Source organism: Zosterops lateralis (assembly GCF_965231275.1).
Source record: "Zosterops lateralis genome assembly, chromosome: 2".
Taxonomy (NCBI): Eukaryota; Metazoa; Chordata; class Aves; order Passeriformes; family Zosteropidae; genus Zosterops; species Zosterops lateralis.
In genome coordinates, this window is record NC_139763.1 from 62,644,694 (window position 1) to 62,669,455 (window position 24,762).

At 41.8% G+C, this 24,762-nt stretch overlaps 1 protein-coding gene across 4 annotated transcripts in view; it reads right to left on the reverse strand.

Annotated features, from left to right (window-relative positions):
- Positions 1–24,762, reverse strand: part of LCP1 (lymphocyte cytosolic protein 1) — a 46,010-nt gene that overhangs the window by 10,473 nt on the left and 10,775 nt on the right. Inside the window, exons 1-7 of one of the 4 annotated variants that reach the window (XM_083854927.1) lie at positions 17,697–17,993; positions 9,163–9,253; positions 7,176–7,327; positions 5,900–6,029; positions 4,780–4,912; positions 4,127–4,208; positions 1,940–2,105 (exon numbers count right to left, since the gene is read on the reverse strand). In XM_083854927.1, the coding sequence (XP_083711053.1) occupies positions 1,940–2,105; positions 4,127–4,208; positions 4,780–4,912; positions 5,900–6,029; positions 7,176–7,327; positions 9,163–9,229 (730 nt within the window). In that variant the 5' untranslated portion in view covers positions 9,230–9,253; positions 17,697–17,993. Of the gene's footprint in view, positions 1–1,939; positions 2,106–4,126; positions 4,209–4,779; positions 4,913–5,899; positions 6,030–7,175; positions 7,328–9,162; positions 9,254–17,389; positions 17,545–17,696; positions 17,994–24,762 lie in introns of those variants that run through there. The other 3 variants (XM_083854930.1, XM_083854928.1, XM_083854929.1) reach the window with 3 other exon arrangements.

Sequence of the window (24,762 nt, forward strand, 5' to 3'; positions counted from 1 at the left end):
AAAGAAGAACTAACATGGAAACTGATTATTAATGTGGTAAAAAGGGAGTGTGTTACATTGCTCTGATTTTCCTCCAGTATCTTTTGTCAGTCCTTAAAAGACTTACGGATTTGCTACTGGACCAGAGGGGGATAATAGAAGCATTTGAAAGTAGACAGGACTTTATTAAGAGAACATTGTGGATACTGGGAGAAGGCTGGAAGAAGGATTCTTGTGGACTTGATTGTGGATTGATTTTTGGAGTAATGTTTTCTCCTTTTTTTTTTTTTTTGCATCAATTATCTTGGCACAAATACTTGCAACATGCTAAAAATGTGAAGATGATAGTGACTAGGTGGCATAGTCAATACAGAGGACAATCAGAAAATCAGACAGAATGAGCTAGATGACAGTAATAAAAAATGGAATGCAATTTAAGAGTGCCATGTTCAAAGACATTCACTGGAGAATTAATATGAATAACTGCTATTAGCTAAAAGCTCATATGAATGAAGGAGGATAACTTGAGTGTATTAGATGTCTTCCAAGCTACTCTGAGTCACCATTTATATGACATGGGGAAAATCCAACATGATATTAAGTGCATCCCGGGTAATTCCCATAGAGGTTGGGATGTATTACTGCTGTGATATAACGTGCCCATGAAAGCTCATTGGAAATATAAGGTCTCATGTTCAAGAAAGGGAAGTTTTAGCTGAAACTGCTGCAGAGAAGGGCTATGAGGAAAAGAGAGAACCTGAAAAAAAATCAGAATTTTCTTGGCTTGTCTAGTCTAAGATGAAGTCTTAAATGAGAAGTGAAGGAGAAAATACTAGAAAGGAAAAAAATTAGCAAATAAGTAGGGCAAGTCTACCTACAAAGGAATAGGTATTGGTGGCTCTGGCAATGAAAGGGACAGAAATTAAAAGGGGTGAGCAATGAAGGTAACAACTGCACAGAAACTGGAGGAAAGCAGTGTCACTGTTGGGTGAGGGACTATCCAAAGGCATGGGGAACAAGGCAGGAAGATGAGGTGCTGTGTGGACTGCAGGTACACCCATAACCTTCATGATGAAGCTACTTCGTGGAGAATTTTGGCATTGGTGAGACACACCTGGAATGCTGTGTCCAGTTTCTTGCTCCCCAGTACAAAATAGACATTGACAAACTGAAGGAAATTTAGTGGAAGGACTTGAAAATGTTTGGATGGGAGTTTGTGATATAAGGGAAGAGGATGAAAAAACTGGGATTGTTTAGACTGGAAAGAGGTTTGAGAGGGGTGCAAGTATTGTCTGCAACCACTGTAGAGGGGCCAGATCTGCATTTTTCCAGTATGCACAGGGAAAAGGATGAGTAGTGGTGGACACAAGGTGCCAGAAGCGAAATTCCAACTAGATTCCAATCAGAAAAAAAATTAGAGTAAGAGTGGTTCGGCTCTGGAACAGACTGCCCAGAAAACACTGGAAAAGGCCCTGAGCAACCTCATCTGACCTTAAGATGTTATACTTAAGATGTTGTACCATTGAAAGTAGGTAGCTGGATGGTTGACTCAGATCTCCAAGGTGCACCTCCACAGGTTCCTTCCAGCCTAAATTATTCTATGATTCTATAATTATGATTTCACAAAGAAAGCTGTCTGGCAATCAAGAGCAAGGAGCCAAGCTTCCTGAATGCAGATTTACTTATCCCAGATTTAGTGCCAAAAACACCAATATACTTGGATGTAGACCACCATTCCTGAACCAATGATCATGAGAAGACTCTGAACATACAACTCTACAGAAAACCTTGGACTTTTAAGTGCCGAAACTTGTGAAAAACAAGGAAAATTACATCAGTTCAGATAACAGACAACAAACACTTGAAGAAAAAAATCAAAATCAAGATTATTTTTTTAAAGAGCTTTATCCTAAAGACTGCAGTGATAACAGTGGAGCATGGAAAGGAAGAGCATACATACCTTCATTCCTGCTGATCTCTATGTCGGCAAAGAGTCCAATTTTGATGACTTGCCATAAAAGACCCAGAACCAGGTAAGGTTTCCCTTCTTTTAAGTCTTCAGCTCCAATGTTAACAACATGGCACCCAATGGCTGAAGCAGAGTTCAGGGCCAGGTTCAGATTTTCCTGGGAAAAGATGAGAACTTTTTGAGAGTTGAGGCTACAGGAAGGGAGCACAGCAAAAACGAGAGAAATCTGCAGGCAGCTTCACTGTAGACACATTTAAATACACAGAGCCATGTCTTTCCTAAGGCAGTGCTCCAGGTGGGTGCACTAGAATGGAATACAAGGACAGAACCACCTTCCTTGACTGGCTGGCCACAGCTCTTTTGATGCAGCCCAGGACACATGTCTGGCCAGAGGGGGCAGGAGATGCAGACTCTCCTGGGGATTACAGGCAGATTCTGGGTCTCAACACAAAGACAGGAAGGACCTCTTTTTGGCAGAAGTGGCAAATGTCATGTCACAGGGCTCTGGAGTTCAGAGCATACATCTGCATTTGCAGTGATGTCGTGGCTCAATCCTGGTTACTAAGGCCAGGCTCTCCCTAGAGCTAATGCTTGAGCTCATGCTCAAGTACAGCTTCAGCATGGGGCAAACTCTCCTCTGCTCAGTCCTGCACACATGGAGGAAGAAAGGAGCTACTACCCCATCAACTGGCAGATATCCCAGGCTCACCTCTCCCTAAGCACTCTGCAAAACCCCTGAGACCTATATACAAGTAAGTTGCTAGCTGGCAGTGTTTGCAAATAGCCCGCTGCCCCAGGAATCAGTATGAATAAACCGGATGAGCTTTTAGCCTTGCAGTTCAGCCAAGGTCAGAACTGGTAATATCTGGACATTTTCTTTTTGAACTTTGGAGTATGGACTCCTGGTTTGGGAGTGTGCAGAGGAATCTGAGGGATTAAGTGGTTCACAGTGACAGGCAGAAATAAAAGTCATTTCAGGAACATTATGCTCCTTTACCATTTCCTGTCCATTTAAAATAAAGGGAATAAGAAAATCTGATCCACAGGTCTATGCAAAAAGGTAGCTTTGTAAACAGAGGGCAAGTAAAGCAGGCAAAGAAGCCTGGAAAATATAGTTTATCACACAGATTTGGAATTTTTCATATGAATTTCAGCACTGCTGTCATGACGGGGAGATCTGATTAGATACAAAATGCAGAGAGAGACAGCGTAAATTCTCATAAGCTAGAAAGACTGGACCATTTCAAATTAACTACCTTTTCTCCAGCAGACAGCTGCAAAAGGGTTAAGTTAAAGTGGAAGCTATATTGATCAAATCATGTCTATGTGTGACAGGGATTGATCTGAGCTGCATCATTAAGTTATGCTGCTGACCAAAACGATTAGAACTGAAAAATGAGGTATACAGCATAAAAATCCAATTTAATGGCTTCTGAGCTTACTTGAGTCTGGCTAATGTTCCATCAAATCAGAGTAGCTGAGGGCTAAACTGGGTTAGGTTCACATCTATTCCACATATCTATTTATACTCTGTACCAGGTACATAGATGTTGTTCATATTAAAATATCTCTCTACATACTGCTATGTGAGAAACACGATAAACTTTAAATAGTGAAAATTAACACCCTTTTTGTTCATTTAAAAAATCATATGCATGTGCATGTGATAGAAATAAAGGAGGGATTCAGTATTCAAGGTGAAATACTGGCTTGTAAAAGACATGCAACAGCAATGGTCCGATTTCAGGCATTGCACTGTTGCTTCCAGGGTCACAGTTAATATTTTGGTGAGGACATCAGACTGCAACAACAGCAGTTGTGAGTTCAAGTCCACTGTCATGCCTTAAAAGAGGGATTCAGCCTTCTGAGAGCTACTCCAGCTGCAACTGGTGACTGTATTATCTCTGTGCTCTTGCATTCATATGGCATCTACCACAAAAGTTATCTAAAGCTCTGATCTGGTGAACATTATTCGTTGTGTTTGGTTAGTCAGGTTGCTCATATGTTTGGAAAGAAATGTAAATATAAGTCTTTGTGTTTTTATGACATGGACCTGAGATCTCCCTGTGTTACAAGCAACTTTGCCTGACTGTGTTGGGCAGAACCAGCCTTTCCTCTAAGTGATTACATAAAAGCATCCTGAGGGGAAAAGTAAAGAATTTTGTTGTGTTTTAGTACCTGTATTGTGAAGGGAGTGAGTTTCTTTTTGTTGATTGTTCTCTCATCAATTGTATCTGGCACTGAAAAGTTGATCATCTTACTAGAAAGAAAATAAAAAAATAACAAGAAATACACTAAGTTACATGTGCACACAATACGGGTATAGTGTTGCAGGACAAGTCTAAGAGCTGTAGAGTTACTTAACGAAAATAGATAATACCCTCTGCTTCTACATATATACATAGAGGCATGCAGTTATTTTGATTGTACATACAGATTGTACTATAGTTGTGAAGCCAAGAATGCTGCAAGGTGAAGCTGTGTGAGAAGTTTATTGTGCAGAAAATGTCTGTGGAACCACTCACTATTTTGTGCTGCTTTGTGAGAAACACCAAAAGTCCTTGGGCAAAAATAAAACCAAGCAGCTCCTCAAATTTCACTGACTTCATCTAATTGTAAGTGTCTGGAAGCAAGCAAAAATTCTCATTAAGCATGAAATATACTTTATATTTTTGAAAGTAAAAGAAGCACAAACCCCCTAGTATTTTCAAGGCCCTGAGTCTGCAAACACTCCTGAGCTTAATGTAGATTCAGCAGGTTCTGTTTAAACAGAAATGTGAGTTTTTGCAGACTCGTGGTTCCTGTCTGTGAGAAAGAAAGGTATTATTTACCAAAGCACTATGCCATCACCGACTGCCTGGAAGAGGTCATCTGTTTCTGGATTCATTGGCACCACATGCTTGCAGTCGGGGTCCTTCTCAAGGGCTTTGTTAATCCAGTTGACAAAGGCATATTTTTCTTCCTCTATGGACACAATGTCAAATCCATCAGTTTGCTGTGCAGTACCTCTACCATCATTTTACTCACAAAGGCAGAACTCCTAGGGGAGCCTTTCCCACCAGTGTGACTGATCAGTAAAACCCTGCATGGAAGAGGCTCTCAGGAGACAAGCAAATGAGCTGAGGATAACAACGGGTCTGGGATGGTTAATACTCCTTCAATACCCCTTCTCACTCACTGGGGTTGCCTGGGTCATGAGGGCAGGTATATTAGAGAGACTGGTAATGAAGTCCATAGGGTGCAGATGTTAAGCTCTACAAGGAGTAACTTGTGTTTTCACCGTAATTTGAATGCGTTTTTGTACCACTCTGCTAAATAGAAATCCCCCATAACCTCAAACAATTCTGTATTGTACATTACACCCTCTTCACGTGGAATATCTAGAAAAGCCTGGCCAGGGTTGGGCTCTGACAAAAAGCATTCAGAGGGTAATGGGCAGTTGTGCCTGTAGTTGAACAGGGCTGAAGCACAGCTGTCCTGTACCAGCAGCAGCTCACTTGGCTCCCAGTGCCTCAGAGGAGGTGCCCTCTGGGATGAAGGTGGACGGAGTCCTTGGGAGCATTCTCTGTTCTCCCTTCCCCAGAGAGAGTCAGTCCCCCAATCTTGCCCCAGGAGAAGATAGCCAGGGGTGGGACATCCTCCCCATGGAACTGCTTCAGAGTGGGCTGTGCCCAGGAGGTAACAACAGCAACCAACTTTCAGCTTGGAGAAACAGGCTGGGAGAAAAGTCCTGATGGGGTTGTGCCCTCCATGGGAAAAAGTCAGGGACTATCTGGTTGCAAGGGAAGTTCACAGAATGGGTGCCTGGTAAAACGCACAGGGAAATGGGTTATCAGCAGCAGGGAACCCGTGCCTTGCCTCCCTGCTGAGCAGGGAGAGCAGTGGGCAGGTGCTTGTGCTGCTGCAGCCATGGCTCACTTGCTGCCATCAGTGTGGGACAGCTGCACCCACCTGAGTAGGAGTGTTGGGTGCCAGCACTGGACTGCTCCGACGTCCCCCCGATAGCACAGATCCCCTCCTTCTTGTTGATTTGCTTCCGGAATGACTTAGCAACATCATCGCTCTTCAGGTCTTGGAAAATCTTTCAAGCAAGAGAGAGGATTTCAGAATTTTGGAGAATTAAACCAAGCTAAAACAGTGAGTTCTTGGGCCAGGAGACACATTCTCTTTGCTTCATAAAGAGGGAAGGGCAGCTTGAGTATTTTCAGTGGGTTTCTGTGTATAGTCTGTGTATCTGCAGAGGTTCAACAGGGTTATACTCAGCTTTTATGCTTTCAAATCCGGGGACAAAGATCAGCTAAGTAACAAAAATGTTACTTTGGAGCAGAGCACTTTGGGCTTGAAGAAAGAGCAAGTAAAAACCTATTTCTCCACCCTGAGGGAAATTCCACTATTTTAGTGTTTGCTTTTGACCCAGTTCAGACCAGAATAAAAAAAGGGTTTTGGATTAAAAAATGCCCCATTGATGCCTTAAGTTTTAGTTTCCATGTTTTTCAGATTCTGTGCTGCCTAGGGGTGCAGTTCTGAGCCTCATATTAAGTGCTAGTAAGTTCTCTTCACAGAGTAGACAAAACAAATCCTTTTCCTACTGAGGACCAAGGACAAGTAAATTTTTTAGGCCCAAAAGCATAAACAGCAGTGGACTGAAGAGAGAACAAGAAGAATGGGACCTCACAACCTGAAGCTGTAACTGGACAATTAAACCCCAATATGCAAATGAACCAAAACTTATAGAAGTGCAAGACCTCGTGAGTGCTCATCTGTTTTGTGACCATTCTTAGTCCACCCTGGGTGTAGCCCTGATCAGGCTCCTGTCCTGCCCAAGGTGTGCCCTAAAGGCCTTTCAATAAATATCTACTTTATTCTCTACTTCTCTCCAGTCTCTTTCAGGTCAGCCTTCCCAAGGCATCATCATGAAATTTTCAGTTTCCATCTACTTACACTTTTCGTAATCATCTAGCCAGAACATCATCTCTTTGTAGTGTATAACTGAAAAACTTTATCTTGCTTCATCAACTGAACTGAAAGATATGACATCTATGCAATGAACAGCTGTATTCACATAACTTGTCCCAGTTAATTGCAGGATTTCTAATTTAGTTACTTTCTGCTTTTCCGGTGAGGAGACTCACTGGATTAATGAGGTGCCCATGAGACCCTGTGATTGTGCCTCTGCTGTGCCCTGGGGACCACCTTGAGTGACTGAAATAAATAACATCTCACTTACTGAAATAAATTCATCAAAACTGATCCTGCCATTCCCCGTGGCTGTCAGACTCTGAATGAGCTCTCTGGCTTTATATCCTGGGAGAGGGAGATTGGCAGCCTTCAACACCTCTGTTAAATCATTGGTATCGATGAAGCCATTCCCGCTGATATCTGCAAAGATTAAAACAAATTTTAAATTCTACATCAGCCCAGTGACATTTTCAGCACATAAAGGCTTTTTTTTTATTTTACCCAAGGAAAGGTACACTATATACAAAGATTTGTTGTCTTGAAATCTGATGTTTTCAATTGCTTTGGTGTTATTCACACCCAAGAAAGAATTACAATCACTTTTAAACAAACAAAACCTGCCAGTGATGAATTTATATTTTAGACATATAAATATCTTAACAAAGCTAGGTTTAAATAGATATAATTGCCATTCCAAGGTTTACGTACTGACAAATGCCATCTATAGAGGAAGCATCCTGTCTACAGAACAGTTAAAGAAAATAAAGTTGACACAATACACATGTGCACTTATCCATAGAAATAATTTGTGATTTTGGCCTCTTTTCTGCATCTAATAACATCAGAAGTAAGCTGGAACTGCATATGGTCATCCTCAAAATAAAAACTCCTATGTTTCTCTGTGATGGTGCTAACATGAATACTCCTGCTGAGCTTCCTGCAAGATCCTAAATAGTATTTGATGAGAAGATCACCAATACTGGTTCACAGTCCTTTATTCTCCACTTGGTGAAAAATTCCACAGATAAAAAAGCAAATTGAGTTTATCACGTGGAGAGTTTTCTGTTAAAACACTATGGTTATGACATAGATAAATATATATATAGTTGTATGTGGTTATTTATACTTGGCTTTTAAGTAGCTCTGTCGCTCTTTTTCTGTGGGCTCCTTTTCCCCACCCTGGAGGCTGAGGTGATTTCAAAGCAGTGTGTGGTGATTTCCTGCATATTAAGTTGCAATTTGAGCCACTTGTTGCATGCTGCAAAAAGACACTCAGCTCTCAGCACTAGTAGCACAGAGAAATACAGATTGCAAAGAGCATCCTATCCATTTCACCATGGCATACCACCAAAGGATCTGGACTTGGAGAGGGAAATGTCTGGGAAAGGAATGAGAGCTTCCTTCCATCATTTGGAGGAGCAACCAGATTTAGTGGAAGGTGTCCTTGCCATGGCAGTGGGGTAGATAATCTTTAAGGTCCCTTCCAAGCCAAACCAAGCCAGGATTCTGTGATTTGCCTTGTCAGTGCATTGGCTGTATGGGACACTCACAGGGACCAGATGTTTAAGATTGCCAGCCTAGACTATTGTGTGCTCAGAAATCAACCAACCACCACCTGAATCAGCAAGGACAACTGATGAGTGCATAATCCAGTGAGGCTGATAGATGTGCTGATAGAAGTTAAGTGAGCTGTGAGAGTCACAGGGACCTTTTCTTAGAATTTGGGTAGACAGTGCTGGGTCTGTGTGACTTCAATGGAGACAAATCAGATGAGATGTTTAAAGGTTTGGAAAGAAAACACAAAGTAGAAATATGGGGCTTGAAAGGTCATTGTGAAGGGATTACAAATTTTTAAACCATTGCACATTTCCACACTCTTCCTTCCTACAGGGAATGCTCAATTTAGATTAAAATAAAACCTTTTTGCCTTCCAGATAATTTGTCATGAATAAACAATATTCTTGGGAAAACACTTGACAATTTTTCCAACATGGTTTGCCGTACAGCTCTTGAATCTTTTTCATAAAAGAAAAAGAGGCTCTGCTGAAACCCCAACACCCCCCTCTTTAAGAGGCCAGTGCTCTGCAGTGAGATGATGTGGTTTCATCTGGGAGGCCAGCAGGGGCAGGAAAACGGCTTTCTGTGGTTACTGTCACACACCAGATAGGTGCTGGAGCAAACTCTATTTCTTCACAGCTGGTCAGTCAGACCATGAGAAGGTTGACACCTCAGCCTTTGGTGTTGGCTGCACTCACCAACTTTGCTGAAAGCCTCTCGGAGCTCTGCCATCTCCTCCTCGGAGAAGTGTCCTGTTGATGCCATTTCTTACTTCTGTGAGTGGCAGGTCTGCAAGGAAAAGACACTTATTTTCATTTGGTGCTTTTTTGGGTTTGCAACTGTGATGAAACACATCACAGAGAAGTTTTTACTTGGGTTTTCAAAGTTCTGGACCAGCTTGCCATAGCTGAAAACCCAGCTCCACTCTGTATCCTGAAATCAAGCAAAGGGATAAAATCCTGTGTAGATGAGATACAATTCCAATTCCATTCCCTCCTGTTGTTTTGCCAGGCCCTGCTCAAAATTACAATAATTTTATTTATTCTAATTTAACTGGAATTAAATCCTCTCTCTGCTGACTTTCATTTCTCATGGAGAAAACAGACTAAATTGTGCTGATTCTTGTGATTCCCCCTGGGAAACACAATTCATCAGTCATTTCTTCAGCAGTGCTGGCAGAGAAGCAGCCCTGGGTGCTCTGGGCTGGAGCCAGAGCCCCAAGAGACATTTGCACCACTTACCTTTGGATACCTAATGATGAGGCTGCTCACCCTTAAAAGGTTGAAGGATGGAGAGAAGCTCCTTCACAAGGTGTTCAGACCACCAGGTCTGGCTTCCCAAAAGTCAGCTACTTCTCTCCCTGGATATGTTGGGAGTTTAAGGATTTTCCCTCCCAAGGTGTCTAAAGTTACTGCCTGAGGTTGGGTGGCTTTAGGAATGGAATGTGTGGCCAGAAGGAGTTTTCCTGCCTTTCCTCTCATCAAAGATATAAAACAGGAGCAAGGATTAGACTTTCACTTTACAGGCACTTTTCTTAATAACCAGTCAGGGAAAGCTCACTTTCTTTTATGGCATCATTAAATACACTGCCAGAAGATGCACATTATGCCAATCTTCTTTTTCATGCACCTACTGTCCCTTGCATCTATTCATGAGGAAACTGTTCAGGAGACAGACTATCTATTATTCTATATTTGTGAGAATGACTATAGTGTTCTATGTCTCTTTAAGTATTAATCAACCAAACAACTATCTAAATTGAATAGAATGGAAACCCGAGTTGATCCTGGGAAGTGGTTGCTGTAGCTACAGTAATCAAATGAGGAAAAAAAAATCAGAAATACGCCATTCCCAAACTAAAATTCACACTGCATAATTAAAAAAACCAACTAGATTTGCTAAAGCCCTCTGTAAAAACACAGTTATGCATAGCCTATCTGGGCTTCAAATTCAATGCTCTGCTGAACTCATGCATTGATTCCTTGTGTCTGTGAAAAACACTATGGACATGGCTTTGAAAGAGCCCCAAGGTAATCTCATGTGATTAACTCCTTGTCTGCTGTCTCCCAGCGGTATCATGCACCCTTTTTCTGCCTAATCACTGTGGTTTTAGGATGAGGACAGCGATAAAAAAATCTGTTCATTCACTCCAACCTTCATAAATGGAGAAATGCAGCAGAATCCATAATGCCATTGCCCTTGCAGTTGGTTCTGACCACCATACTTTCATACCCCTACGATCCACTGGCAATGTGGGTTATGTATGTTAGGGTAAAATTAGATCCATAGTCTTCCCTCAGTCTGTCCTGGTATCTTTCCTGCCTCTGATTCCTCACTGCCAAATTTTTCTTTTGCCTGCTGTGTGTTTTTACAAATTGTGGGTTTACTAAAATGCACCTAAACACACAAAAATCTTACACTCACATTCCACTGCAAGATCCTTCCTTCTAGTACAGTCACTTGATCAATCAATATAATTTGCAACACAACTTTTAATACCATGAAGACTGTTCTAGGCTTAAGAGGTAGGAAACACTACAGGTTTTTGTCTATAACATTACTTTTCCAAGTAACCCTGAGAAAAAAGTATCACCAACATAAAATCACCTCTTCCAGATTGCATAAGAAATTATGACCTCTGATATGTAATCAAGTAATCTGTTAAATACAGAGAATCCTATTGGTTTCACAACAGTGAGATGCAGAAAGGCACCAGAATTTTCAGATTAAAGGCTGCAGAGTTGTTCCCAACGAAAAATCACTGTCATTTTTTAAATTGTTCAAGTACGAAAAACAAAACATAAGGAAATCATGTGAGTAAAAGTCCAAAGCTTTAGCAACAGACAGCAAAAAAGGAGAAAATCCCCTTTCAAAAAGCCACCTTTCAGTATTTAAAATTCTTATTTTGCTTAGATCATTAAATGATAATATTTAGGTACACAGAGGTGTAAAATGTTTCTGGATAGTAGTGGGAGAGGTCAGGCCCAATATTTTCTTCTGATTTAACCACCCAAGAACAGTGCCATTTGCTTCTAGAGTTCAACCACTTTCAGCACTTCACCATCCTCAATGAAAACTTAAACTACTTTGGGTATCCCATCAAAAAGGCATCCAACAATCCTGGGTGAATAGTCCAATTACTGATAACTCACAAGGCATTGTAAGCATTCTGCTCTGCTCCAAACTGTTTGCAAAATCAGTATGACCAGGCAGATGCAGAGAAAAATATGCAGAAGATGATATAAGAGCAAAGGAGGATATGTGGATGAGCAATGATGATGAGCAATGTGAACAAGTTGAAAGAGCTCCTTTGGAGGGAACATTTGTTGAAGAGGTATCTGAGAGAGGAGCAAAGGGGAGACCAGCTGGTGAGAACCTGGCAATGGCTTTGAGCAAAGTGATGTATGGCCAGAAGCAAAGAGAAAAGCTGTGCAGGGGAGAGGTTCAGCAAGACAGAGGGGAGATTGGTATAGACTGAACACAAACAGCTTAGCTGTCAGCACAAATGAGATATTGAAGATCAGGAGCAGCTGGGAGTAAGGATCTTGAACTTGGTGTGATGGAAGATCAGTGAAAGAACTGAAGTGTCCGAGGGAGAATGAGGTGAAAGTCAGCATGTGCTTAGATGCTGAGACAGGATGCTGAGGAGGGGAATACAGCTCCCTGGGTCAGAGCAAGAAAGGCAGTGGAACTGCCAACAAGAAATAAATGGAAGGTAGTAAACATTCGGGAGGAAAACAGAAAACTCCCTGAGACAGTCTGAGATTCAGATGGCTTCAGGACGTCTGGATTACAACATTGCCTGGAAGCAACACTTCATTCTTGTTTGGCAAGCAGCATAAACCCGCTATTGCAAAAGCAAACATAAAGTTGTGCAAATACACTCTTTCCTCCTCAGAAGACTGCTGAGTTAAAACAGGGAAGAGGTTCTCACCTAAGCTGCTGAGAACACAAGCAAACTGATACCAAAAGAACCTCTAAAAAAGCACTCCCTTCCCTGCCATCATTTCCAAACCAATATGTCACAGCCATGCTCTAAAGTCTCCTTTTATTTGACCTTATCCCCAAAAGAACCTATGACCACACTGATGTTTTAAGAGATCTAATAATAAATTATTTTTAGACTGGAATATAAAGGAAGAACTAAAATAATCTTAGACCTGAACATAATTGCTAAATTGAAACACAGTGATATTGATGTCCTTTCCTTTTCTTTTCGATTTTGAAGCCATGGTTGGAGGAGCTGCCTGGTTATGCATTGCTTGGCAAAGTGTACACCCACCATGCACTATAAATAATAAATGGCAAAGGCATTAAAACCTCAAGGCTTCCAAGATTTGTGTTAAATGGTTACCTTATTTGGTACTTTTCTCCACTGCTGAGGTGTTTAAGCTTTGTTGCAAGTGAGGCAATGGAAACATTGAAGATGTGAAATGGCATTTTATAAATAGACATAAAGTTGTACCTTTCCTCAAAACAAAAAAGTACATTTCATGGGACAACATTATCTTTCACAAACATATTTAGTCAGGAATAACTTAACTGTGAATTTGGTGTCAAGAAAGTGAAAGAAACTACTAAAATTTCCTCACTTTCTACCACCAGGGCTTTGCTTTGTTAATGCACAAGTACTTTGCTAATTATATGATAACTTGTCTAGCTGTTGGAGAGTAACATGACACATGTTCCCTGGCATATATAAATTTCCTGTTATCATCTCTTCAAACTTGTTTATTTTGTTCTGAAAGTGATGAAATAAGAGGCACTTGCTATTGCAAAACACAGCTGTCAGAGTTTTATAGGGCAGTGTGAGACTGTCCCTCTGCACACACAAAACTCTGCCTTTTACTTTACCAGAGCTCATAGCTCTAGCTCCTTTTCTCTTTCTTATCTCACTCACAAATTCAATTTCCAAAGTCCAGCTTTCTGTAAGGGCTGGGGAATATTTCCCCAGCTTTATTCTGCATCAGCCTTTCCCTCCCAGCTGGCATCAAAGAGGCAGCCACAGCAATGGGAGACTCTCCCCTTGGGAGAGGCACCTTCCCCAAGGCACAGCCTGCCCTGGGTCACGCCACCAGCAGAAAGGATTGAGAGAAGAGGCCTTAGAACTGTGCAAAAACTCTCGTGATAGACCTGAAGTGTCTTGAAGGCCAGAAAAGTACAAGGGAAAACAAGAGTATCTCAGACATATTCGATCTTTGTCCCATATTTATTGCACCTTTACATATCTGCCTATTCCTCGTCACTCATCAGAATATCCCTGATAGGATATTCCTCCACAGAAATATTTCCCTCTACCTTTCTCTCATAAGATCCCACATGTTAGTCCATGTATCCATATGCACTTCTGTTCAAATTATTTGTCTCAGCTGATTTCCTACAGTGTGGAAGGGCTGAGGAGGAGACAAGAGAGGAAGAAGCTTTTTGAGTTAGGTTTTGATACTTTCCTTCCAGAGAAAAGTTTTTGCCATTTTCATTGTCAGTAAAGGGTGAGAAAAAGATAAACTATATGGTAGATCTCATGTTGAAAGAAGAATCAATACTACAAAACTACAGCAGTGTGGCCTAGAAGTTCCTCAATTTGAAAGTTTCATCCTGTGCTCATCAGCAAAAACCTTCAACTAAAATGTAGCAGGCAAAGCCATCTTGTTGGCGATCAGCCAACCATGTTCTTTTGCATAATTCAGAATACTTCATCTCCCAATTAAATTTCAGTCTCGGCATATTTGCTACTATCATGTTTTTCTCCTATATATTTATTATTAGCTGTTATTCCTCTTACAGTTCTGATCAAAATAATGTGCTTATATCCCTGCACCAGCAGGGTGATCCATACTGCACCCACAGCAAAATAGGATAGTAGCTTCAATGCTAAATTAAAGTGAGCTGCCAGTGATCACTTGCAGTGATAGCTCTGGGGTATCCAGCCTTCTTAGACAAACAAACAATCCCATTGATGCCCTTTATTCTAGTTTGGTGTCACAGCTTCCAGGCAGACTGAGTGGATATTTTTTTGTGACAGCTTGGTTTCTGCTCATGATGTAGGATAAAAACTAGAGTACATAACTCTCTTCTGTGCTGGTGAGTTACTCAGCTGCTCACCATGGCTGACAATATCAGCAAACACAAATAGGTTTCGAACCAAATGCCAATTAGACGCAAGGACTTTTTGGAAATCATTTAAAAGAAGCACAAACTGCAACATTTTCAAACACATAAGTAGTTCATTTTAAAAAGTTAGTTTTTCATGTTGTTCATGTTGGGCTATGACACTTTCCCTACTGAAATAACTACAGATGAACAAGAGTATTTTTTAATTTTCTCAAAGATGCTGAGCTAAATTTTAAATCTTAAAGTAGACAGAAACATACTTGGCTCTGTTAGCAATGGGTAACTTGGATCACAGCACCTTCAGTTTGAGCAGGATCTTGCTGTTTAAATCAGCCTTCAAGACGCCGAGAGGAGCCTTTCTGAAGATATGGCAAATACTTCCTCCCTAGTACATTACAAAGATTCATGATTTAGCCCACAATAAATTACAATCTTTGCCTCAAACGTTTTTTAAAAGACTGGTGCCTGCAACAGCAAATTTTACCATGCATGTAGGCACTGGGACTATTAAGATGTTGCACTTTATCTTTTTTTCCTTATACAATTTGAAAAAAAATACAGAGAAAAGACATTTATCACTCTTCAGAAAGAACACAGCAATGCCCATGAGTTATTTGTTAATGTTCCATTTTATAAGGGACCTTATTTATCAATGTGATGCCTGAGTCCTAAATCAAATACTGATCAACAGGACTTAGGAAGGGAAAATCCACAGGTCTGGAAAGAGATGGAGATCTCTTTCCAATATACCACTCAGTGGCAGGAAGGGCTAATCCTTCAAGGAAATTAAGACATTGAAAAAGCGGAGCTCTGAACCTGTATATACTCTCCTTATGTGTCTTGTATCTGTCAGATACCTCCTACTAAGGAGACAGCATATAAGTGCATATTATTTTTCAATTAGGATCTGTAGAACTTTTCTTAAAAAAAAAATATCCAGTACACTACATTGCTTATTGGGTCACTTATCTTTTTCATCTCTTTATCAACACAGGCTTTAAAGCGAAAACATTTTTCCTTAGATAAAAGAACATTTTGATTCTCAAGCTGACAAACAGCTTCAGTCATTCCACAGGTGTCCCATTTGCATGGAAAGCCCTGTCGCACCTGGTTCCATCTTCACTAACAAAGGTGGAGGAAGAGGAGAGCATCTGCAGGGTCTGCTTTGGATATAGGTATGAGAATCTATCCCAGCTCTGCCCCATCACAACTGGGGTGAGAAACGGGCATAAAACCCTGGACAGACAGATCAAATCTTCTCTTCCTATTCCTGTGTACTTCAGCCTGACAGCAAGAGGTGAGGTCACAAAGTACTGACCCAAATTTGCTGTGGAAGCCTGACAACTAATGCAAGAAAAGGAGAAGACAGCCTTTCCTAGAGGAATTTATTTCCCATCCTACAGCCTTCCCCTTGGATAACTGCTCAGAATGTCCAACAGAACCTCATGTACTCCATCCTCCAGCACCTAAATGTTTCCGATTTTTTTCCTTTTTTTTTTTTTTTCATTTTGATAAATATTTTACATTTTGTATCAGTATTTCACTGGAGTCTGCTGTTTTGCTTGAAGGGGCTGAGTATGAAAATGAGCTGCATTTCTGAATGCACTGTACTCCCCTGGTCTCCTCCATCTCCTTCCTTCCCCTTTACTCAATCTCTTCTAAGCTGTGTCTTAAGCTGCTCATGACTGAAATCAGAAAGAAACAGGGTCAAAAAATTGATAGAAAAATACCAGGCAATGGAGTGTGTGCCAGGTTCTGTGAGCATGAGAAGAAAAGCAACACTGCTAGATTTAAGTACAAACAAGATTAAGTACAAACATTTTATAATCATAATTATATTCAGTCCAAACAGTCACTCTGGTTCAGTTGAGGAAGCACATTTAAACCCAGTAATATAATACATCCCTTTTTTGAGCTATAGAGTGAACACTGTCTTCAGCTTCTGAGCTAAGTGAATCTGGACCTTATGGTCAGGATGGAAGCAGAAACTCCCGCTCACATTACCAGGTACTTCCCAGTCCCTCCTGGCTCTAGCATAACTTCTCAGTGGAGTTTCCCAACACAGAGGGGGTTTCCAGATCACCTGTCTACTCATGAGAGCTTCCCCAGCTCAGGAGGCCAGACTGCTCCCATGGACAGGCAAGAGGGGAGGAAGGTGAAACATGCCGGAGTTTCTCTACAGAAGGGGTTTGAAGGTGTGATATGCTTTTTGCAAGATGATCAAATCCCATCTGCTGAGCAGCCAGCTGCATTTGTTAGTGATCATCTTCACCTGACACCTGTAGCAGTACAAGATCAGTCAGTCAACTTGGTCTGTGACTTTGGTTGTGATAACGAAGACCTAAAGTTCCATTGGGTCAGTGTTCCAACCAAATCCATGTGCCAAGGAAAACACTATATGACAAAACTAGCATGGCTACCGCTCTTACAGAGAAGACAGTTAAGCTGGAGGCTCCTGTTCACAGTACTAACACCTAATATATCTGTAGATATTTGCAACTCACAATGCATCTAGAGCCTGACCTGAAATCCCAAAGAATACAAGGGACAAGCCTGCCCAGATTCATCAGTCAAGATCTTAAAAGGCAAATATAAGTTAGGACCACTACATATCACTGTTTTTAAAGCAGAAGTCCCTACTGCAATCAGGCTCTATCATGAATCAGTTTTATTTATCCACTGGAAAGTAAAATTACATTTCTAAATATCTGATATAAATGTCCTAACAGCCAGCAGATTACATCGTAAGCACTATGAGCCAAAAATACATTATACTTATGAATCAGTGTTTTTCATCACTGAAATTAAAATTACCTTCTTACATGGATCCAGTCTGCAATCTAAATAATGGCTCCTTACTTTATCATGCCCTTCCAAGCCAATGCCAACTCGAAGACTACCATTCTACTCAGCCAAAAACCACTCTGCCAAATTAAATTCATTAAACGCTTTCCTGAAGGTCAGTAGAAATGCTGTGCACAACACTACCGGAAAACGCTTCATACTAATATAGAACCTGCTCTGTTTTTTTCATGGCAACCACAATTTCCTGTGCAGTTAAACTGCTAGGGCTCTCAGTGAGAGAAGATTGTCAAAAAACCACCAGATGCTGTGATCTTACCTCCCCGGCTCAATCAGTGGGTCCAAAGAGCAACGAACAGCTCAGCAGCTGCAAATCCAACGGAAAGGGCAGAACCTCTTAAATAAACCAAACGTCTTGTAGGGTGGAGGAATTGCAAAGCAGTTGTCACTACAGAGAAGGAAACTCTTGCTTTTTTGCAGCGCAACAAGGCAAGCCCAAGAGTGGGAGCCCACGACTGAGATCAGAGAGGGAAGTGAGTGGTGACAAAATCCCATAGTGCAATAGATTTTTTGTCTTTATAAGGAAATGAAGCACTCTCTGTCCTCTACCTCTTCATCTCTGTTCTCCTCTGATAGGGCCACTGCTTTGCACCACTTCCTACACACATACTCAGAACACTTCCTCTCTTCCTTGGTAAGGGAAGCCACATTGAGACACAGAACAACGAGGTCTGGAGGGACACCTCATCCACCAGACAGGGCTGGCTGCCAAGCCAGGCTGGGGCAGAGTCACCAAGCACGGGAACTCCTCAGCATCACCTCTGCCAACGTTTTACTGCCCTCTCCTCTCTGTAAAAACTTCTTCCATGCAAGTGGTTGGAATTTCCTTTGATGCAACTTGTGACCTTTTCATTATCAGTGTTCACCACTGACTAAAGGCTGGTTCCATCTTCTCTATAAGCTCTGATTAGGTTGATGTAGATGCAAAGATCCCTCTCAGCCTTCTCCTCTCCAGGCTGAATAGGTTGAGCCCTCTCTCCCTGTTCTTTGATCCATTGTGCTCCATCCCAGTACTGTCCTGGTTTCTCCCTATAGTTTGTCCAAGCCTTTATTGAACAGGGAAGCCTGAGAAAGGACACAGCACTCCTCACACCACCTCACAGCTGACACAGACTTCAAGGACACATTTCCCAATGCACCGAGGGTCACATGTGAAAGTGTTTGATGGATGCAAATATAAACTATCTTTCAAGCCCTAATGATGCAGCATTGCAGAAGCCTTAGATTTGAAAACACAGCATCAAGAGAGAAAAGTTATTAATTAGTCCCATGGAAATTTTAAGAAAGGTCCTGCCTTAACAGCAAGATTCTTGCCACTTTTCCGAGGTTGAAGAATCATCCCTCAGCTTTTTCAACAACTTCTGTTCTGACTTTTACCTCTGAAAGCGGGCCAGTGAAAAAAATTACCAAACTGTATGTCTTTAATGAAAAAGCTGTCATTCACCAGACCAGCTGGACCATGAGTGACGTGCAGTTGTTAAGAGATTCAAAGAAGCCCTCTCATGAACAAATCTCCATAATTAAGATCCATCCTTGAATCAATATACATGTGCTCTACTCAGAAGTATGTTGAAACACGATCCAGGCATTTTTGATTACTACTTCTATTTAAAAAATACTTCCTCTGTGGTATTTGATCATTTGATAGGCTGTGCCACAGCTCCTCTTGTTTGTTTTCTGGGATATTTTATACCACCCTGATGGTTTGTCCCAGCTTTTTTCTTACAGACCTTTTCCAAATCCTTGATTACTTTTGTGGTTCTCCATGACATCCCATTAAATACTGCAATATCTTTTCTGAGATAAGGAAGAGGGCACCAAAGAGATGTGTGCTCTAAATCTGACATCTTGCACAGGAAAACTGGGGTGGGTGTTCCCTTTATCAGATATGTTTCCTTAACACTCTTAGCACCCCCTCTTGAGTTGTTACAGCTTATGCAGAAGGTAAGGGAGGAACTCAGAGTTTCCACCATGCTGTATGCTATTTTATATTCATGTGACTTAGACTGAGCTCAACACTGACTGAGCTTAGTGTCCTCAGCACTGATTCAATACCAGCACATCCCATAGGCACCAGCTGTGTTAAAGAAGTGTTCAAACAAGCTTGGACATACAAGGACAGCAAGGAGGAGATTTAAAGTATGATGGATTTATGAGGCAGACATCAACAAAAACTGTATTTGCCATGTGGATCATGAATCCCTTTTTCTGTCTCATTTCAAGATCTGCTGGATTGCCACTGTATAGCTAATAATGCTGTCTCACCAAATATTATTAAACTTAGGTAGTCTTTAGATACAACCCCAGCTGAATCCCTGTCATGACACACTATTTAAACCCTGCACTGTGCATCCTTGAAGCATCACACAAATAACAATTTTACTGGGCAGCACCAAAACACCTATAAGAGGGACAGTGCAATAGTTATCTCCTACTCCTGGTTAATTTGTCAGGTGTGGTGGATGTTTTGTTATTCCTGGCAATGCAAGATTCCATGAGAATGATGTCTCCAAAGTAATTTCTTAAACAGGGCAGGATACTGCAGGCTATTACTGTAGTACTGGTTTCCTAGAAGGGTGTTGAATTGTAACTCTACAATATAAATAGCTTGCATTTTGCCACAACATATGCTTATGGCTAGGAGCAGACCAGCTGGGGTTAGGACAGGTTGTATTGTGGGACTGAGTTAAATGTCCATTACTGTCCCACCTCAGAAAAACAATACACTTGACCTACAGCTTCAGTCTTAGGGCCAAAATATCCATGCAGCTGCTTTGAGATTTATGCACATGAAAGGTAAAAAAGTTAAAGGAGAGGTGGTCCTCTAATTAAAGGAAGAGACATTAGGAAATGTCAAAGATGATTGTCTATAAATTAAGTACCATAAATTAGCATGCACTGTGTTCAATCACTTGCAGAGGGAGAACTTTAACTGTTAAGAGACCATGCCCCTGAGACACAGCTGAAAAGGTCAAAACCAATCTCTTCCTCCCTGTTGTAACCACTACAACACTTCAAAACTCTTGACCCTTATTGTCCCTGTGCCTGAAGGACCTCTCTTTCCAAGCACTTTTAGCAGTGCTGACACTCCCATCCTGCTGCCTGTGTAATGCAGTCACACTTCACTGCAGATCAGCCAGACTGTGTCACCACAGGCTTCAAACCCTTCCATGACTTTCCTCTTCCTTGCCCTGGTCCCCGAGTCAGCCCCACAGCCCTGAGTGACAGAGCACTTTCACTTCAACCTCCTCACCAGCCAACGGGCTCTCACCTTCCTCCCCTTCACCCCCAGGTGCCCTGGGGAGCCTTGGGAAGGGCAAAGACTGCCTCTGTTCTCCTGCCACGAGGCTTGGATGTTTCTTAGCAAGGTAAGTGAAACCCAAAAAGCATGCAGGAACCAGTAATCCCACTTTCACCAATGAATGGGAATTACATTTGAAGGATCTAGAGCATCTACCTAAGAAGAGGTCCAGCAGCTTCATTTGACTTGGCAGTGCTGTGTTCTGGCAGCCAGGAGGGGGTTTGCAGGGATCCTCAGCTAAGGAGGGAGCTGGGGTCTGCTGTACATGAGTAGTTTCCTTCTGGGCACTAGGGAAGTGTATTCCTGTGGTGGCCTTTCCTGGCTCTCACATGTTTAACTGCCCACTGCAATCTCCCAAGAACTTTGCCTTCCTGCAGGCCACTTCTGCTTCAGGAAATTACTTCCTCCAAAAGCCATTACTTTGCAAAATCACACTCTCATAACGCAACATCTTCCTCGCCACAGCTGATATGATCACAGGTTGTAGACCACGCTCTGGGATGGGAAGAGCATGGTAGGGAGCAGAGTGGGGACTGCAGCACAGATCTTCCGAGATGGATGAAAGTTCTTGTGGACCTTCCAAGTGTCTTTGACTTAATGACAGCACAATTTTAAATCAACCCTTCAAGGGGAACATCCTGGTCCATGAAAAACTAGGGCAAATCAAAATAATGGAAATTATTTTAAAATTATCTCCTTTTAACGAATAATATATTGCTCATATATAAGTACAGAGGACCTGATCTAATTCCCACTATAGTTTGATGCTATCTGAATTGTACCTTTATCTTGTGTGACTCTGTCCTTGTTCCTGTGAAAGTCAGTGACACTTTCTGTAACCACTAGTGATTTAGGCACTGAACTGCTTCTGAATATGGGCCCTGAGAACTTCAATGCTGTTGAAAGGTAAATGAGTCTTTGTGAAGCAGGAGTCATTACTCTGATGGCATGTGCTCAGGTGCAAGTTGGTAATTTGACCCACTGCTAGGTCTGTGTTAGCAGTGTACCCTGAAATGCCAACTGTGATCTCTGCAGGAGAGAGAATACTACAGACTGGGGCTTTGCAGAATGCATGTGAAACTCAGACCTTTTACATTGTATTCTTGCTGCATTATATATGACAGAAAAAGCCTTGAGAATGCAAAGCAATGCTGGGTGATCCCGCTGAACCTGTCACAACATGGATACTGGGGTCTGTTGTGGGTGGAATCATATCATGAAATATCTCATGCAACAAGAACATCTCATTCTTTGTCTAAATCTGTTCATGCAGGAAGGAGTGGGGCAGATCTACCCCTGCCAGAGCTTTGCCTCCAGCTGGAGTTTGCCACTGTACCCTCCCTCCCTGAGAAACCTGGTCTCCAACCCGCACTCAACCACCACACTCGATGGCAGGACTCACCAAACCCTTGTGTGGGTATTCCCAGTGGCTCCCTGCATGGCTGCTGCCTGGAGAGAAGAGGCAGGTAGGGTGGAAGGTGGGTGTTGCCATGCACACAAGTGTGAATGAAGGGAAGCCTGTGCCACACAGCAAATACAGCAGCCTTGAGTGCCCATCAGCAACAAGACATTTATGTTTGGTCAGGGAGGGACACCCAGGCTTGCACACTGGCAAGGCTGGAGAAAGAAGAATGTAAAAAGAAATTCTGCCATACTGAAAAAGCATAATTTGGGTAGGGTAATTCTCAGATCAGCAGCTCTCCAAACCTCACCCATTCCCCTAGATCTGGGCACAGGAATGACCAGGAGGATAATGGCCTGTTAAAGCTAGGCTGGGAGACTGGTTTATGATTTCACATGCTTGTGCAGCTTTCAGTTTCCAAGCCCTAAACTCTGTAACCTGTTTTACAGTCTTCTAAGGAAATCTTTATTTCAGTTTCACTACGATCCGTCTTATTTGTGAATCAAGATGAGCCACAAAAATCAAATAAGCCATTAGTAGACTGTTTTCACAATGCAAAGCAAAAAGCCACTTCTAACCAGGGGATACAACCTGAAACCAGCCTAGGAAGATTTACACTCCCCAAAACCTGTGTGCAGGATGGCTCCTACTGAAAAGCCCCCACTGGCAAAGGAGGGACAGGGCAAGGACAGATTGCTGGTCTTGGAGCAGGTTGTTCTCTCAGCAGAAGTAGCCAGATACTCATGTGAAACAAAAACCAGACAGCTCTGAGGCCACGGATGAGCCTTGAGCTGTTAGATTTGTTACCAAACTTCCAAAGTCATTTGTTTCAAAGAGATCTCCGGCACTGAAGTGAATGAGTGGGTCTGAAAGTTTTCCTTGTGGCTCAGTCTCAGTCCCTCCAAGAGAGCTTAGTCTTACTTAAAAGTCATAAGGTACAAGATTAATTTCCTGCAAGCAGTCTGAACATTGAAGGAGAGGCATTTAAGCAAGTGAAAAATGAAATAGCTGGGGAAAAAACACCCTGTAAAATAAAAGCAATGATAAATAAATAACAGGAAAGCATACACCCCACTTCAAATTTAATGGGCTACGCCCAACCATGAATTATTGATCAAAACCATCCATTTGCTGCAAAGGGGAACATTAGTGAAATATTAATAACAGTGCATAAGCTAATCTTAGGTTTTACTTGGTGAGAGAGTGACAAGAAGAGGTTGGAGAAGCCTGGCCACTGTCAGCTCCCAGGTCTGGCTGCAGTGGGAGAAGGGCACACCTCCAAGGCTCTCCCAGGAAAATGTGCAGAAGAGACTGGCAGTGACTCTTCCAGCTGATAAATCCATTCCCAGATGGATATGGGTCTAGAAGTGTCATTCATGGAGGCTGTTGCAACAATACTGTCTATCCTGTTTTGGTAGTCCTACAAAAGAAAATCAGTGTCTTGGTTAGACCCTAACTCAGACCAATGTGTTTCCTAGTTTTCCTGGGTTTCTTTCAGGAAATAATTTGACTTTGTGATGGGAGAAAATACATGAAAATATGACTTTGGTGGGTCATCTGGCCAAAGGCTTACAGGAGTAAAAAGTGTGAGAAATAGATGGAAAAAAATATTTTTAATTACACTTGTTATACCAGTCATTTTTGCAAAACTGTGAGGAAACAAAGTAATGATTTTTTGAGAATCTGATTTGGCAGAAGCTGACTCATGGTTAACCAACCTTCTCATGTACTTTGAGCCTCAATCTCACTCACATTTTGGTAAGTGAACCATAGTTGGCTTTGACACAGTAGCAGAATGGGCTTTCCCAGGGCCCCTGCCCTGCACAGGGTGGCTGTCACAGCCGAGATGAAGCTGTTTTGCTGCAAACTCGGGCACTGCCAACCCGCTGCCAGAATTTCAAGTACCTGTCTTCTGCTGCAAACCATGGCAGGAGAAAAAAAAAAAAAATTATAAATTACACTGCTCTCCTGAACAGCAGGCAGCTTTTTGCCAAGGAAAGAATAATTCAATTTCCTCTGGATCCAAAATAAAATTTGCACACAAATACCTGTAGGACTGAACAAAATGTCCTGTGCACATGGGTTCACTCACATATATGTCTCCCCGAACACTCTCTCATTATGTTCTGACTTTATAGGTTTTTAAATGTTAGACATTTTACATCCTAGGCTGTCTACTCTGCGTTTTTCTTAGTTTTCATCTTTTTCTTCTCAGCTTTTTAAAAATCTATGTTCTAGTATGTCTTCCTCTTCCTTTGGTATGTTTCCCTTTATTATCTCATTTTTCCTTTGCACATTTTCTTTTTTTTTCCCGATTTTCCATCTACCTCTTGTCATTTCCTCACTCCTACCCTGGCAGTTTCTGTTTGCTTCTTCTCAAGCTTTGAAACCAGCATTCCTCATAACATTTGTAACTGTGTCCAGATCAGAATCTCCACTTCTTCTTTGCAGCCTCTCACGTGCAAGCCTGGGGCCCAAGTTTTGCACTGAAACTACTGCTCAGAAACACTCACCAGCAGTTATTAGTTCCCTGTCAGGATGGGAAATTTTGCATAACACAAAAGGAACTTGTGGGGTTTCTACAGCACATCCAAAAAAAAAAAGAAGTATTTCCCCTTGCAC